The sequence below is a fragment of the Aethalodelphis obliquidens genome, unplaced genomic scaffold (genome assembly GCF_003676395.1).
Source record: "Aethalodelphis obliquidens isolate GAN/ISIS:26980383/991018 unplaced genomic scaffold, ASM367639v1 scaffold2, whole genome shotgun sequence".
Taxonomy (NCBI): Eukaryota; Metazoa; Chordata; class Mammalia; order Artiodactyla; family Delphinidae; genus Aethalodelphis; species Aethalodelphis obliquidens.
Genome location: NW_020837946.1, coordinates 63,202,745 through 63,221,027, shown reverse-complemented (window position 1 = coordinate 63,221,027; position 18,283 = coordinate 63,202,745). Strand labels below are relative to the sequence as shown.

Sequence of the window (18,283 nt, the reverse complement as noted above, 5' to 3'; positions counted from 1 at the left end):
TCATAACTGGAAAAGATACATGCACCCCAATGTTCATTGTAGCACTATTTATAATAGCTAAGACATGGAAGCAACCTAAATGTCTATCAACAGAAGAATGGATAAAGAAGATGTGGTACATATATACAGTGGAATATTACTCAGTCATAAAAAAGAACAAAATAATGCCATTTGCAGCAACATGGATGGACCTAGAGATTATCATATTAAGTGAAGTCAGAGAAAGTCAAATATCATATATCACTTATACGTGGAATCTAAAAAATATGATACAAATGAACTCATTTACAAAACAGAAACAGACTCACAGATCTTGAAATCAAACTCATCGTTACCAAAGGGGAAACGTGGGGGGAAGTGATATATTAGGAGATTGGGATTAACATATATACACTACTATATATAAAATAGATAACTAATAAGGACCTATATATAGCACAGGGAACTCTACTCAGTATTCTATAACAACCTATATGGGAAACGAATGTGAAAAAGAATGGAGATATATATACATATATATATATATATATATATATATATATATATATATATATATATACACACACACACACACATATATATATATATATAAAACTGATTCACTTTGCTTCACACCTGAAACTAACACAATATTGTAAATCAACTATACTCCAATAAAAATCTAAAAAAAAGAAGATATTCAAAGACATATAAAATTACTTAAATATTATTTTCTTATGTATTAAAGTAGCAAAGACTCTTAAATGCACAATGTCTAACAAAATAAAATAACCATTCTCAGGACTTTTGTGTAGGACTATAGATTATTACTGTGCTTTGAAATACAATTTGACAATATATATCATTTTCAAAACCTAGCATTCATTATCCAAAAAAAAAAAGTCAGCCATCCTATTTTGCATCTTTTTCTTTCCTTTATGAATTTCTGCTCCCTCGTCATAATAGCAATGACTTTGACCATCCTATTAGGACTTTAATAAATGTTTCATGATTTTTTTTCTAGTTTCTGTATTACATCACCCTTGGAGTAATACATATCTTCAGAGTCTTCATCAAGGAAGAGTCCCTATTTTCATAGGCTACAAAGTGAGGGTCATAATAGTACCTACTTCACAGTATTATGTAAATTAAATGAATTTTACGTGGAAGGTTGGGGTTAACTAGCTGGTTGGAAGATTTCTATCAGCTCAGTCTGTAATTGAAGCCCAAGTTCTTGATTGTCTGTGAGGCTGGTATGATGTAGTCAGTAGTTTGTTTGCAAATTTTCTCACATTGCAGGGAAAGTAATCATGGACAAGTTACGTTCTGAGTACGCTCTGTTACTGGGAGCAGGGCAGAGACCTAGAGAAGAGAAAATGGAGGAAGGCCAGAGCATAAAGACTATGGCTTTAAAGGGAGCTATTTCCCTGTTTCTGCTAGGGAATACCAGCACCAAAAGGCAGGTAGCAACCAACTGAGACTGGGGCAGTTACTCTTGCATTTGGGGGCTGGTGTTGTGAAGATCATCTAGGCAAGAAGGAACTGCTGAGCTGTGACCTTAGCTGACTCCCACAAACTATCTCAATGTTTGGTCGTATTTGCCCTACTTCATGGACTCTTCCTAGCATTCCAGGTCAGGGCAGATTTGTTCCATCACAAAGAGCCTATAAAGATATACTGGGACTTCCCCGGTGGCACCGTGGTTAAGAATCTGCCTGCCAATTCAGGAGACACGGGTTTGAGTCCTGGTCTGGGAAGATCCCACATGCCGCGGAGCAAGTAAGCCCGTGCGCCACAACTACTGAAGCCCGCATGCCCTAGAGCCCACACCCCACAACTACTGGGCCCACGTGCTGCAACTACTGAAGCCTGAGCACCTAGAGCCTGTGCTCCACAACAAGAGAAGCCACCTCAGTGAGAAGCCCGTGCACCACAATGAAGAGTAGCCCCCACTCACTGCAACTAGAGAAAGCCTGCACGCAGCAATGAAGACCCAACGCAGCCAAAAAATATATATATATACTGTTCCTAGACTTGTGGTTGCCAAGTGGGAGAGGAGGTATGGGAGGGATGGATTGTGAGTTTGGCATTAGCAGATGCAAACTATTATATATAGGATGGATAAACAACAAGGTCCTACTGTATAACACAGGGAACTATATTCAATATCCTGTGATAAACTATAATGGAAAAGAATGTATATATATATATATATATGTATAAATGAATCACTTTGTTGTACAGTAGAAATTAACACAACATTGTAAATCAACTATACTTCAATAAAATAAAATTTCCAAAAAGATATACTATTGCTTTTCATCCATCCCAACTTAGCATCTTTTAACTTAGTTCATTTGACACAGAGTTGGAATTTTTCAAAAGAAACCAGATGGCAACAAGAAGGGGAAAAAAAGCTAACAAAATAAAAACACACAGAATGGGCTCGTTTACAGAGTTTCCTTTAAGATTTTCCCTCCCTCTCTATCTCCCTTTCTCTTTCCCTTCCCTTATTATTTCCTTTTTCTTTTTTTCATTTAATAAACTTTTTGAGCACTATTGTGCTGGTCAGTGGGAAGACGAGGATAAAGAAGAGGCTTGACTTTCTTCCCCTAATTTAGTTACAGCTGAGGCAAGCAGTGGATTCACTGCTGCAGGTTGTAGCACACGAACCCTAGAGCCATTTTCTATCTTCAATCCTGAGCATGCCAAGTCTCATTTCAGCTCATTTTAGTCTAAGCCCTTCTTTGACCTTCTCGGTACCCATTCCACCTAACATTCTTCTGTGACATTTGTGCTGCAGCTCAGCAATGTACTTGCATTACTCTTAACTGCCACCAGGTGGTGTCTAACACTGGAGCCCATAGTTTAAATATTTTGTTAATTTAAAAAGAATTTACGAGGACTTCCCTGGTGGTGCAGTGGTTAAGAACCCACCTACCAATGCAGGGAACACGGGTTCGAGCCCTGGTCCGGGAAGATTCCCACATGCCACGGAGCAACTAAGCCCGTGCACCACAACTACTGAGCCTGTGCTCTAGAGCCTGTGAGCCACAACTACTTAGCCTGCGTGCCACAACTATTGAAGCCCACGCACCTAGAGCCCGTGTTCCTTAACAAGAGAAGCCACCACAATGAGAAGACCGCGCACCGCAACGAAGAGTAGCCTCCGCTCACTACAACTAGAGAAAAGCCTGTGCGCAGCAATGAAGACCCGAGGCAGCAAAAAATTAGTTTTAAAAAATGAATTTATGGTGAAGTCAATTCTGTTTTCACTATAAAAATGTACCTTTAAAATAAAATGTAAAGTGCTTAACCATTTACTAACCACTTGATTTCGCATAATCACAAGGATAGTCATTTGTATCCTGCCTTTTCATTTGCAAAGTGTGTTCACATTAATTATTCCTTTTGATGTTTCCAATAGTTCTTCGAAGTCAGTTTGGCAAGTGTTTTTAGTTGCTAAACTTTACAGATGGCCACGCTTTATATAACCAAGGTCACACAGGTACTAAGGCCTAGTCCTCTTATTTAATTTTCAAGCAACCTGTTTAATGCTGTGCTGTAAGGACATGAACAGAGAACAACATTAGGTACAGGTCCTGTAAATCATTGAACTAAAGTCCCAGTGTTATAACTCTCTACTCAATTATCATACTCCTTATTGCTTTTAGGAAACTGTTGAAGTTATATTCTGGGTTTAGCACTGAGCCACATAGCACTCACCTGTCTACTTTGCAGTTTTAGATGAAGTATCAATTGCCATTGTAATATTCAGTTTCTCTCTCAGTTCAATACAGTGGACCAGTGAACAACATGGATTTGAACTGCGTGGGGCCACTTTTCCCGAGGGAAAAAAACCCTCGGATTTTTTCCAACAGTAAATACTGCAGTACTACACCATCTGAGGTCGGTTAAATCCAAGGATATGGAATCGCAGATACGGAGGAACCGCGTATAAGGAAGGCTGACTAAATTATCCAGGGATTTTCCACTGCAGGGAGAATTGATATACCTAACCCTTTCATTATTCAAGGGTCCGTTGTACTTTCTTTTTGTCTCATTTTGTGCAATGAGAAACTGCCTCCCTCCTTACTTGACTTCCTTGAACAGTAAGGATCCCTAAACATGACACACATCTAAAATATGTTAACACATAATCATTTCTTCCTCAGTTAAAAAAAAATTCCCTAGTAACCAAGTTGCTACGTTCCTTAGGAAGCTCACCTATCACCACTGAATGCTCAGATCTATCTTTTCTTCTTGAAGGATCCAAGCCAATTCTTTTTTCCTTATGGGCAACTTAAGGATGATTTTAAAATAATTTTAAAAAGCAGTTAAAATATATTTCTTTATGACCATCCACTGTGGCCTAACTCATGGCAAGCCAGCGAGATTATACATGAATTTAGAAAAAAAATCATAGTCATAGCAAGTTACATTTATTGATCACTCACTGGTTAACAGACGCTCTGCTAACCATTTAAAATTTCTTACAGCTCATTTCATCTTCATAAGAACGTTACACAGTAGATACGTTTATTACCTGCATTTTCCAGGTAAAGAAACTGAGGCTTCGAGAAGTTAAGGAGTCTAAAACCAGATTAAGCAATGGAGCTGGGATTTAAAGCTGGATCTTCCAGAACATGAATCTGTGTCCACCTGATTTTATGTGTGCTCCTCTCCAGGCCTCCTAGAACTGAGGATAAGCCAATTTGATTCTTTATTCTTCTAACTAATTAATAAGCATCCCTGTTGCACTTCTTCTGTTTTTTTTTCAACTATCATCACTCCACCTCTGAATGCCCCTTTTAGCAGGGAAAATCTGTGTAAGACAACTCAGGGGAAGTGGTGTCTGGTGGATTCATGCTAATGACTTGCTCTATAATATTGGACTTTTAGGGAGTTTTGATGTCAGGGATTTACCCCTTGTATTCCCATCATCTTAGGACATGGGTGAGAAAGATATCTCAGGGAAGAAAGAAACTCTATGCTTATTAGCCTTTACTCCCCATTTCCCCTTCAGTAACTTAAAAAGGAAAAGGGGAGCTATCAGCATACAGTATAGCTCACAGTCTCATGAAGAGCTGAGATACCAGGTCTCAGGAAGGGCAGGAAATATAGGAGCCCTGGGGTGCTGAGCATCAAAAAAACAGGTGGACTTTTTTCACTGTGATGCCAGCTGATGCTCAGCACTCACATCTTCTTCAGTGTGTCTCTGCTCAGGTGTCAGATTCCAAAGAAGGAAACTCAAGAGGTCTACATTGGCTTCTGTGAATGTCCCCTCTGACTGTGACCACCAGGGGAACTCTGGTCAGGAATGCCAGTCAGAACAAACAAACAAGCAAACAACAACAACAAAAACTCAGATGTCCAATACATTGGTCTGGGGGAAGCAGTTTCAGCAAAGACACCATATTGCATCAGGGAGTGAATGGGAGGTGAGAAAGTACAGACAGTACATGAAGCCTTACCCTTTCAACAAATCTGTGCAAAGGGAAAAGAAGTGAACTGGCAGTGTGTGGGTTAGGGGTAGAAAAGCCTTTTCATGTGTTGGTTTGTCTTTAAGATATGGTGCCCTTGAACATATTTGTAACCTGAGAGACATAGGAGACAAAAATAAAGGTAGTTGATGGAGCGAGTTACAGAAGAAGGTAGGTGGGACTGGTGTTAGGAGCATGGGAGGAGAGCTTAACTTTGAAAAGTAGGAGGTACACTTTTCTAAATAGAGGGAGGTTTGCAGGGTGAGGGAAAGGAAAGATTTTCAAACCGTTGGCCTCTATTTCTCAGTGAAATATGAGACAAAATGACCTTCAGATTGAGGGATCTAGAGAGTGAGGACTTGAGGTGGGTGGTGAATGCCTCTGACACCTGCTACAAGGTCTGTTCCTTAAGGGCAGCAGAGCAGGGGAGAGGTCCAGCCAAGCTTGAAATCGAAGATTACTTATTTTTTCCATTTTCCTCCCATTGCCTGCTTTTTTTCTGACATTTTAATGCCTGTTGGTCTCTCTCTCAAAGCGTGAACAAAGAAAGAAAATAGAAATTGGAAACCAAATGTTACAGCGTACTGGATGGCCATACCTTGAAATTTCTGCTCAAGCTTTGCTGGGGGTGGAGGATGTACTGGAGACACAAATGGGTTGTTACATCACCATTGGACTCTGTTGTCCATTCTTCTCCATGATGATGCCTAGATCTTGGATGTTGGTTTGTATTACCACTCTCTAGGACTTGGAGCCTCTGGTTCAGAGAATGAGACAAGAGTGTAGCACATCCTCTCAGGGGTAACTTTATCACACAAGGATGTACCAGGTACTGTCAAGGAAGTACCAAGGAAGGCAGATTATATCACCTCAAGGCAGAGTTGTCCAACAGCCAAACAAAAATGGCATAAAGACTATAGTAGCATAGTTAACTTCCACTACTGCAAAGGGCATCCTTGGCAAGATGAAAGATTTGTTGATTTAAGCCAGGTGATCCTGAGTGAGATGTCCAACAAGGTTGGAGAACAGAATGGAGTCTCCTTAAAAAAGCTGAAAATAGGGCTTCCCTGGTGGCGCAGTGGTTGAGAGTCTGCCTGCCGATGCAGGGGACGCGGGTTCATGCCCCGGTCTGGGAAGATCCCACATGCCGCGGAGCGGCTGGGCCCGTGAGCCATGGCCGCTGAGCCTGCGCGTCCAGAGCCTGTGCTCCACAACGGGAGAGGCCACAACAGTGAGAGGCCCGCGTACCACAAAAAACAAAACAAACAAAACAAAACAAAACAAAGCTGAAAATAGAGTTACCATATGATCCAGCAATCCCATTCCTAGGCGTATATCCAGAAAAAATGAAAACTCTAATTTGAAAAGATACATGCACCCCAATGTTCATTGCAGCACTATACAACAGCCAAGACATGGAAGCAACCTAAGTGTCCATGGACAGATGAATGGATAAAGAAGATGTGGTATATATGTACAATGGAATATTACTCAGCCATAAAAAAGAATGAAATATTGCCATTTGCAGCAACATGGATGGACCTAGAAATTATCATACTAAGTGAAGTAAGTCAGACAAACATCATATGATACCACTTATATGTGGACTCTAAAAAAATGATACAAATGAACTTATTTACCAAACAGAAACAGACTTATAGAAAACAAATTTATGGTTACCAAATGGGAAGGGGGAGAGGAATAAATTAGGAGTTTGGGATTAACAGGTACATACTACTATATATAAAATAGATAAAGAAAAAGGACCTACTATATAGCACAGGGAACTATACTCAACATTTTATAATAATGTATAAGGGAAAAGAAAGAATATATATATATATATATATATACACATACATATATATATATATATATATATCTGAATCACTTCGCTGTATACCAGAAAATTAACACGACATTGTAAATCAACTATACGTCAATAAAAAAGTAATAATAATAATAAAAGATCTGCTTCCTTTGAGTTCTTTAAAACTGAGTCTCAGAGACTCTTGGCTTCAGAATGGCTAGAACCAAAATATCACAGAACTTCTAGATAGCACAGCCAATAATTTCAGATTGCACTCTGATGAGAGAAGCCACTAGATCATGTGGAAATTAGATAGACAGACATGAGTCAAAACCCTTATCCCACCACTTCTAAATTGTGTGTCATTGGGCAAATTATATATTCTCTCAGATCCTATTTCTTCATAAATAAAAGAGTAATTTGAAAATAACATTAAACATGTAGATGAAAGCATTAAATAGTGATCCTGGTACATGTTAGGTGTGCAACGAGTGTTGGAAAAAATGGATTATGACACCTAGTTTAATTAAAAGTTGCAGGTGGGGGTCACTCTTAGAATCAGCTAAAAGATACTTGTGAAATTCCTCAGTGGATACAATGTAATACAAATTAAAAGTATAAAGGAGTTAGCCTCTTTATCAGAAAAAAACAGCAACAACAGTGACAAAAATAACAAACAACAAACAACCAAATAACCTTCAGGCTCCTAGCAATTCATAAAAACAGGTCTGTTCCCCTAAAGACTAAGAATGAGATTCAAATTGACAAGGACATTATTTTTTGATAAATCAATAAAAGTCAATACAGAAAATATGCAAATACTCTCATCAAACACAACTTTGATTACGTCAAAAGGTTGTTAAACAAAGTCACCAAACTTCTCCATGCCATTCCTGTCCCTTCTTCTCTCCTTTCACTAATGACTCCCTGTGGAACTCAGTTCCAGTGAAATTGGACTCCTTTGCCTGCACTTGTTTTCCCAGTTCTGCATACTTGTTCATGTCATTCCGTCTCTAGAGAATTCCTTCTCCCATCCCTACACACAACCATATTAATTTCCTCATCCTTCAAGTCTTGATCAAACCTCACCTCCTGTATAAATCCTTCCTTGCCCATAACTCCTCAGAGACCACTCTCTACTCTAAAACCCCATGGGACTTCTGCAGAACTCATTTGGCCAGCTAGAGTGGGCATTGGCCATTCTGGTAGGCTGTCCTGCCTCTGAACCCTTTTCTTGTTTTGGAGGAAGCAGAGCCTGCCTCCCACTCTAGAAGGTCAAGATGTTTGTATACTTTCCGAACCTCCCTTTCAGTTAAGACAAGGACATGTGACAGAGGCTGAGCCAATCAGATTCACTCACCACACTTCAAAGGCGAAAGCCAGCGGCGTGAAGAAGCAGTTACCATGTGGTCCTCAAGCAGTATAGGGTGATACCTGGGAGACAGCTGTGTTCTCTTCCCAGGTCAGTGGTGGCAGCTGCACACACTGACTTGTCTGTGCCCTGTGGTGGCAGTGGCAGGGTCTTCACCAAACTAGCTTCATGGCATGATTTGGGGCATTGTTCACCGCTGATGCTCTCCAAGCCTGATTCACCAGCTTTGCGAGAGGTCTGGGCCTAAGAATAGGAGACTTCAGCATAGCATAAAACAGGAAATGGTGTTAAGACCTTAAAATGGCGTTCAAGGTCTTAACCTTGAACCTATCTCAACCTGTGAGATAGTCTCACATAATGAAGAATTGTCTGGCATCTCCTGCTACTTTCAAAGTTCCCTTGGACACTCATGTAGGTAAAGATAAATCCTGTTATCTGAACCTAGAACCTGACTCTGAGTTATATATAAAAACAACATATTTTTGACTTTTTGAGGGATGATTGCATTTGGTTTGGAACTTCCCCAAGAGGTGTTCACTATTTCAGGACATCACATCAGGATGGCAACATTGCTCAATGCAACACACAACGGTTCAGAGTGCAGTTGTCACCAATGTGTTTGTTGGATTCTAGGATCAGTGCAGGCATCTGATTCCATTATGGACTTTCTAGTGTCCTCTTAGCCAAACATTTGCGTATTGAATACATATTTTTATGTATTTCATAAATTGCTTCCTTTTTATTGCTCCTTTATACTACAGTTAGGGAAGTACATTGGATTTTTAGAAAAGATTATTTGAATTTCATTTCAGGAGAGTCAAGGTGGCAGTCTTAATTCCTTATTATAAAAATGAGATGTTTGATCAAAAAGGGTGGCAAACCATGGCCCTAAAGCCCTCTCTTATTTTCCCACAATCTTCTAACCTACTCTCCCCCACCCCCTTCCACTGTTAGGAAAGATCCATTAGTGTAGAATGTAGAACGCTATCCAATTTTTTTAGGTAACACAGTTTTCTTCCTGTTACATACACACACACCTTTCGAAAATGGCTTTATTCTTGCTAAGCTACAACCATAACATCTTGGGTTGATAACGATTGAAGATCTAATGGCCCATTTCAACGGCTGATAAAAGGGGGTGGGATAGGCTTTAAAACTAGCAGCCTCCTGAGAGCTCAATTCTGTAGAAAATTAATTGGGTGTAAAGGGCATATGGAAACCCTACCCACGCCCTACTCTTAACCACCCTGTGAGGGAAAAAACTTTCCCTTCCACCCTGGATGCTTAAAAGAATTTGAATATAAATTAGCACGAGATTTGAAAAAGAAGAAAAGAAGTTGCATTATATCTTACTTTTCTGTTACCAACCATCAAACTCCATTAGTGAAACTTTGAGCAGACCGAGCTACTTGGCAATCACCTCGTGGTGAGACCACAGAGAGACACCTCAGGACAAGGTGTCCTCAGTCAGCTCTGAGTGCAGATTTCAGATGAAGCCCTGCTTCAGCCAACAGTGTCCAGAGGCTTCCTTACCTGTTTCGGGCCTCCTCTTGAAATGATAATAACTGTGAGGCTGATATTCCAGGGAGAATGTTTCTTGACATTAAAAATCCCCAAACTTCTGGGCCTCATTTTTTTTTTTTTTTTTGCGGTACGCGGGCCTCTCACTGTTGTGGCCTCTCCCGTTGCGGAGCACAGGCTCCGGACGCGCAGGCTTAGCGGCCATGGCTCACGGGCCCAGCCGCTCCGCGGCTTGTGGGATCTTCCCGGACCGGGGCACGAACCCATGTCCCCTCATCGGCAGGCGGACGCTCAACCACTGCGCCACCAGGGAAGCCCAGGCCTCATCATATTTTATGAGTGCCCTCTCAGCCTGTGATGGTCTTAGTCCTACATGTTTTTGCTGGAAACCGAAGGACATCAGTAAAATGCCTTTTCCAAACCTTATTACTTCACAGGCAGAGGGAGCGTCTGAGGATTTTCTGCATTCAATCCACCTGTATGTCCTGAAAGACCCGTATGTACTTAAAAGGCAAGCTCTGATTTTAAAGAAGACTGCATTTTAATCACTTGTAAACTATGAATTGACATGATTTCCAAAATCAACAGCCTGAGACTCTGATTGTATGACTCCAGAAATCCTCGACAGAAGGTTCCTGGGGAGTGACACAAAATGTCCCAAAGAGTTTCATCAAGGGGAGGTAATATATACAAAAGTGAACTCTAAAGTCCTACACAAATGAAAAGTATTTTAGGATGTGTCACTAACTGTCACAGCCAACTAGGAAAATAACTGAGTACAAATTCACAAACAATACAGTAAATACACTGTGAAGCTATATTCCCATATCGTAAGAGCTACTCATTGAAAAAAGAAAAAACTGGTCAATACTTAAGACACTAATTGACAACTGACTTTTTTAATGGATACTACCTGTTGGATTTTGAGTCAGATATAACCTGAGTGGCCAAAAAAAGGTTATTTTTTCCAAATATACCACTTTTATATGCTCAAGATGTGTTTCAAGTGTGTAAGCCACACCGGAGAGATTTAAAGAAACCTTTCACACTAAGTATCAATTACTGCTCTATTATTTTCAGATGGTTGAGTCACTTGGTAACCTCTCATCACCATGTGTTTGTCTCGTTTTCTTTTTTTGAATGATCACCAGAAAGTGATCTGGGGCTTTGTCTGTCTTTTGTTTTCATAACCCCCATAGCATTCTCTCTTTTTCTTCCTTGTCAGTTTCACAACTTCAATCTCAAGGCTGTTTTGCAGCTCTCTGGGCATCTTGTAGCTCCTAAGACTACCTGGTGGGAAGATGACTTTGTGAGAACTACCCATGCCTTGATGTGGGGCAGATACTTCCCTTCTAGGAATCCAGTAAGGTGCCAGTACTTGTGTTCTTGACTCACATGTTGACTCAAACATTTATTATGTGATATTTGGGGATGTTGGGAAACACAAAGATGAGTTTGTCTCATTTCTTGACCTCAAGAGACTTACTTTACACTGAATAAAAAGGAAATGACATGGGCTAAATGCTATAGAACTGCACAGTCCAATAGAACAGCCACTACTTATTGATTATTGGGCATTTGAAATGTGGCTAGTTCGAACTGAGATGTACTGTAGGTATAAAATACACACCAGATTTCAAAGATTCACTGCAACAAATGCAAAGCATCTCATTAATAATATTTATATTGACTACATGGGACACGATAGTATTTTGGATACATTGGGTTAAAGTATATAATTAATTTCACCTGTTTCTTTTCACGCTTTTACGTGGTTACTAGAAAATTTAAAATTACACACGTGGCTCACATTATTTCATTTGGCCAGCCATGCTATAGAAGTTTAGAGAGAAGTGAGTGGGAGAGATGTCCTGTGAGTGTGTGTGTGTGTGTGTGTGTGTGAACAGAAAACCATGCAAGAAGAGGTGACACTTGAGCTGAGTCTTGAAGCAGCCTTTGCACATGCAGAGTGGAGAAGCAACCTCAGCTAAAGTTAGTAATGGGCAAGGCATGGTCTTTGGATCCCATCTCAGCTCCTCTTAGAAGCTGTTTGACTTCTGTAACTCTCAATTTCCACAAGAAAAAATTGGGGTTTGTGACGCCTATCTCATAACATTGATCGTGATGGGGATTATAATGAAGTAATGCATACAAAGAAATTAGTATAGTGCTTAGAACAAGGAAAAGCACTCAGTAGATGGTATCTAAATTTACCAGCATGTGCCACATCAGTAGGGTTAAAGGATGATTTAAAGGATGTTAAAATGACATTTAACCTAAAAACCATTTCCTCAGCTACTATGCCAGAGACACCACCATTAAAGTCTTGCCTCTCTTTTCAAATCATTGCTTAAAATAATTGTTTATAAATCTGAAATAATCCCAAATTTTACACAACACACCTTCAGGAACAGAGGGGGAAAAAGATATATTTTCTGGTGTCCTTATTCTGTTACTGACTTTATAATACTTTATAACCTTTTTTTGTGTGTATGGGGGAAAAAGATTAGAAGTATAAACTGGCCATTGTCTTTCCTTTTCCTGTTGATATCCTTGGTCATTGGAAACACTAGGAGAATATTCAGTGGTCCACATCTATCTTCATCAAAATGATGGATGGCTCTTGAAACTAGAGCCAATTTTGAGGATGATGGAGTTCTTGTTACCTTAGTGATACAGGACAAGCTTGACATATCTCCTAGTTCCCACTGAAGCAGTCCTTACAGAAGGGCTTTATGACAGTCTGATACCTTTCTGAAATATGCCAAGAAACTAATATTAGACCTGCATGTACAGGTACAGGTTACTTGGAGAGTAACTGACTAGAGAGGTCATTGTAATTACATACAGAAGCTAGCTTCTCTTAAATACTGGTGCTCACCACAGGGTGGTGGGCCAACCACTGTGAGGGTGCAGATATGACAGTGGCCCCGACACATATATTCTCTCTCCCATCCTGAGGTTCTGGCTCCAGGAATTTTAAGAGCACTTCTTCCAGAGAGGGAAAACCAAATCTTCACGTGAATTTATTCACGCACCAGCTCCACAGATCTCTGCTTCTAGCGTGGGTTCCTCAACAATTTCAACTTCTCTTTCCCCTGGTTATCTGTTAAGACACCCAGAAAAGGTCTCTTGAGAGCCCTCATTTCCCTCAAATTTTTGCTTAGGAACTGCCTTTTTTTGTTATAATAAAAGCATCTGACATTTTTGAGCCCTCACTGCTGTGCTAAGCTTTGTGCTATTTCTTTAAATTCTCATAACACCACCATGGATTACATACCATTATCTCTCATTTTAGTTACCTATTGTTGCATAACAAATCAGCACAAAATTTAGGGGCTTACAACAACAATAATCTTTTATCATCTCTTATGGTTTCTGTGGGTCAAGAATTCAGAAAGAACATGATAAATTTGATTTATCTCTGCTCCATGAGGTCTGGGATCTCAGCTGGAGGATCTGAAGACTGGGCTATGGAATCATCTGAAGAATCGACCACTCCCATGTCGAGAAGTTAATGCTGGCTGTCAGCTGAGGGTCTGGTGGGGATGTCAACAGGGACACCCACACATGACCTCTCCATGTGGCCTGGGCTTCCTCACAACATGGCGATTGGGGTCTAGAGGCTGGGAGAGAGACAGAGAGCCAGGCATGGAAGCCTATTGCCTGTTATAACTTAGCTGGAAGTCACATCACTTCTGCCACATTCTTTTGGTTGAGGCAGTTTCAAAGTTCAGCCCAGATTCAAGGGAAGGGATTACTGGTCCCATCTCTTAATGAAAGAAGGTCAAAGTCACTTCATGAGAACAGCATGTGAGATGAAATATATACCGGTGCAGCTGTTTTTGGAAGATACAATCTGCCACACATCTATATTTTACAGATAAAAAACAGAGGCTTAAAGAGGGTGAATAAATTGCTTGTGATTACACTAGTAAAAAGAAAAGCCAAGATAGAAATATGCTGATTTCCAGAATCCATTCTCTTAAAAAAAACCACTACGGGCCTTTCTCACCTTCTGAGATGGCCCACATTCTGTCTGTGGGGTGTGTTTCTCTCTAAATAAATCCACTTATTACCTATCAAAAACAAACAAACAAACAAAAACCCCACCATGCTATGCTATCTCCCACCCCAAATTCTTTCTGGCTTTAAATTAAAAAAAAATAAATTAAAAATAATAATCCATTTTAAAACCAAATATTTATTTATTCAAATAGCATGCCACAGATTTTATAAAACTGGAACTGGGGATGGTAATATGAGGTCACAATAATTTTAACATCCAAGTTACAAGAGCTCAATAAGTCACGTCCCTGACCCCACTCTTCCCAGAAATGTTTCCCTTTCTTCCCCACTATTTCTATAGTTCCTAAAGATGCCCACCAACCCATCTGTGCTTCAGGCCACTACATAACAGCTACCGCGTTCTTAGTTTTCTCTGCCAGTGGTTGGACTTCTGAGAGCAACAGTGACAACAGAGGTGGGTCTTCTTGCTCCAGTAGCTGCTGGGGGAGGCAGAGGGGAGCTGGTTTTGCAAAGAGGTGGGAGAAATGACTCTGTTCCAACTCTGTCTTGTCACCTGGGCAGAGGAACGGCACTGCCCTTCCCAGAGGGTGACAAGGTTCTATGAAAGGCCGCCCTTCAACTTCACCCCAACATCAGTCTCCTTTTCCTGCCATTGATGCTGATAAAATAAAGCAAAACAACTCACATCACCTGGCTCCCAAGCCCAGTGCTAACTAGGACAAGCAAGAATTCAGCCTGGCTCTCCAAACTCACTCCTGCAAGGCTTAGAAATATTTTTTTCCTTTACACACACACACACACACACACACACACACACACACACAAATTGCAACAAAGTCTACAGGAAGAAGCTCACTTCAATAATACAAGAACTTACACACCAAACATCAACTCTGAGTGCTAAACATGGGTCTTCCAATTATTGGTGACCTCACGGTTTCTAGCCAAACAATGGGTAAACATTTACTTTTCATTTGTATGTCTCAAAGAGCTAGTGAGGTAGTTTTCTCAAACAAAAGAGGGGTTAACCCAAAGACAAATTCTCTCCACTCCAAGATAACAAGGCCACATTTCGGTGACAGTTACAGTATTCTTTGCAAGAAGGAAAAGTCTTCCTAAGACATAGCCTAGAGATGGAGCCCAGCTGTGGGAGAGGTAACCAGGTTTATAGTCCACAGCTGGCCTTCCCCTTATGGTATTAAGATAGCAAGAGGAGGAGTAATGAAGCAAAGGAGGAGAACGGGGGAGGGGAGAGGCAGGAGGGGAGAAGTAACACGTATTGAATTCTTACCAAGTGCTAGGCCTCGTGCTAAACGTGTTTATCTAGTTCTTCCAATAGCTAGATGAGGTAAATACTTTTATGTATTACAGATGTAAATATACCCCATTTTTTTCAGATGAGGAAACTCAGGCTTAAAGATTTAGTTAGTTCCAAGGCCATACAGCTTGTAAGAAGTGAAGCTGGGATTTACAGGTGAACTTCATTCTTACTCCTGAACTCTTAACAATTCATATCAACTGTCTCCCACCCTAAATTAGCTGTTAGAGGCTGTTCTCCTAAGAAATACAATTAGACCAAACTTTCTTAAATACCTGCTATGTGCAAAAATCCCTGCTAGGCCCTGGGGCAATAGCGATGAAATAAGAACTAGTTCTGCCCTAAAGGAGCCAGTGGTTCAAGAGAAAAGACAACCTGCCTGGTGGAATGCCCAACGTTAACCCCAGGTAGGGAGGGATTCGTTCTAATTCTGATGTGATCTAAATTTCAGAAGGTGGTTTTTGAGACAGAAGTTAGCTTACAAATACAATTTTGATGGGTAGAGAAAAAAGGGAAAGGCATTCTAAACAGGAGGAAATAATATGAAGAAGAAAAAACCTTGTTTAAGTACACATGTGAGAGAGGAAGGTTGAGTTGTCGGGATGGGTACAAAGTTCAACGATTTGGATTAGGAAAAAGAGATGGAAAGTGAACTGTTGGATTAGGAAAGAGAGATGGAAAGTCAACTTGTGGGCCCTGCTTACCTATGAAGGAGTCTGGATTTGTCCTGTAGACAAGGAGAGCCAGGCAGAGGCTCTTGCACAGAGTAGCGGCAGATTGCGTAGGTGTTTCAGATACCAGGCAGGCCCTGTATTCCCTCTAATGGATGAGTCTTCCGGATCCACCTCTTTTACTGCCCAGCTGGTTGGGGCAGACCAAAGGGAAGGCCAGATGCATTGGGCAGAAATCCATGGACACCTTGCCAAAATCTTCAGGTTTTATTTTGTTTCCTTGAGTTGGATATTTGTGGCTTTGTCTTTTGGATGGCTCTCATGTTACTTAGACATTTTCTAATGGTGCAGGAAAAGGAAGGCTGAGATTTGTCCTTAAATTCTCAAGCAGAGGCCAAATGTTGACCATGGGTCATTCCTGGAGAGGGCAAAGCTTTGCAAGGGGGAAGAATGCATGTGGGAGGAAATCCGCCCCTTGTCTGAAGGTGACCTGGGAAAAGACAGCAAGATGGGAAAAGTGTTACTTCACCATTAGGGCCTTTTTTTCTAGGCCTTTTCAGTGGTGTTTGTTCATATTTTTAGCCTGCAAGAATTGAAACAAATTCCCATTACTTGACGCTTAAGACATGAAGTTTTTCCAAATGATTTGTTATTCCCTTTTGATACTGAGAAGAGGTCTTCTTCATTGGGATCTATGAAGAGTTGTGTTAACTAGTATTTCTGAGGATGGTCTGAAATCCAGAAAATCGATGTCTGCCCTGACCGTATTGTCTCTTTACCGTGGGTAGCCTTGGAAGGCCTGAGCAAATGACTCTATCTGTACCTCCTGCTCGAATATCAAATCTTGCAAGGAGATAAAGCAGGCTTTTTGACTCAATGAAATTTTCTCTTTTCAAACTGACTACAATTTACAAATGGTCTAATTCCACACAAGCTACTATGTTTCCCCGCAGGTGCTGTGTAGCTCTGGCCTGCAGCTTGAAGGTTAGTTAACCCCTCAAAAGAGTTATTGGTTAGAGACTAAATTAAGGGGGTAGTGAAGGCACAGAAAACCATATCTATATGTTTGGCTAAGTTAAGATTAATTGAGGAGATAATACATACATGCACTCCTATGTAAACTGTTCACCAGCCCAGTGGAATGAACTCCTTGGTTCTGTGGCCCAAACAAAATTAAGAGGAGAGAAGTAGCAGAAGTACAGGTGTACATTAGGACACAGGTAGGCCCAGGGTCTGTGCAGGGCATTTGGCCTAGTTTTCCTAAGTTTAGGAAATGCCTCACACTTGACCTTATCAAATGTAGGTCAAAATAGGGTTAGACCTAGAGTTCCAGAGATTCACTGACAGCTCCAGAGGGAGGAGATAGATGAGGGTTAAGCTGATAACATTCCAGCCCAAGAGAATGATAACCCTGCAAGTCCTGCCAAGTGATCAATTGATCGACCGATTCTGGTCAAACTCGCTTGAGTGGACAGCTTTGGTGCAGAGGTTTGGGTGTGTGCAGGGGACTTGGGTCCTCGCACATTATCCTGATTAAATTCACGGATTCCAGGTTGCTGCCACAGGATATCCAGCTCCTTTCCTAGCTCAGGCTCCAGAATAAATCTTTTTTTGATTGTTAGAGGGGTTTGACATTAAAAAAAAAAAAAATCTACACTCCCCTCCTTTAACAATGATTTACTGAACAGCCATCATGACCCAAGGGCTGCTCAAAGCTTGGGGTACAGCAGTGACAAGGATGGCCAGGGCCCTGCTCTCCCAGAATGCACGTTTGAGGTGGGATGACAGGAACAAACTGGTAGATAAGTAAACCCACAAGAAGATATCAGATGGCTGTGAGTGATGGGAAGACTGTAAGTGGGGGATGTGACAGAGTGACTGGGCAGCAGCTTTAGATTGGGTGGTCAGAGTTGGCTACCAGAGGAAGTGACATTTGAACTCAAGACATGTACCTACATTTAGAGCTTTTTAGTGTGTCCCATAGCTACATGGGGATACCTGATTCAAGAAGAATTCCAGGAGAAACAACAGTTACCTGGATAACACTCAAGTTTATTACTCAAGATAAACAGCCTTGTATATGGTTAGTTCTCTCTCCGT

At 40.8% G+C, this 18,283-nt stretch overlaps 1 protein-coding gene across 1 annotated transcript in view; it reads right to left on the bottom strand.

Annotated features, from left to right (window-relative positions):
* The window catches only part of STK39 (serine/threonine kinase 39), a 476,424-nt gene extending 459,815 nt beyond the window's left edge, over window positions 1-16,609 (bottom strand). Inside the window, exons 1-2 of the mRNA XM_027129207.1 lie at window positions 16,217-16,609; window positions 8,633-8,887 (exon numbers count right to left, since the gene is read on the bottom strand). Coding sequence (XP_026985008.1) covers window positions 8,633-8,678 — 46 coding nt within the window. The 5' untranslated portion in view covers window positions 8,679-8,887; window positions 16,217-16,609. The remainder of the gene's footprint in view (window positions 1-8,632; window positions 8,888-16,216) is intronic.
* Between the last annotated feature and the right edge of the window lie 1,674 nt (window positions 16,610-18,283).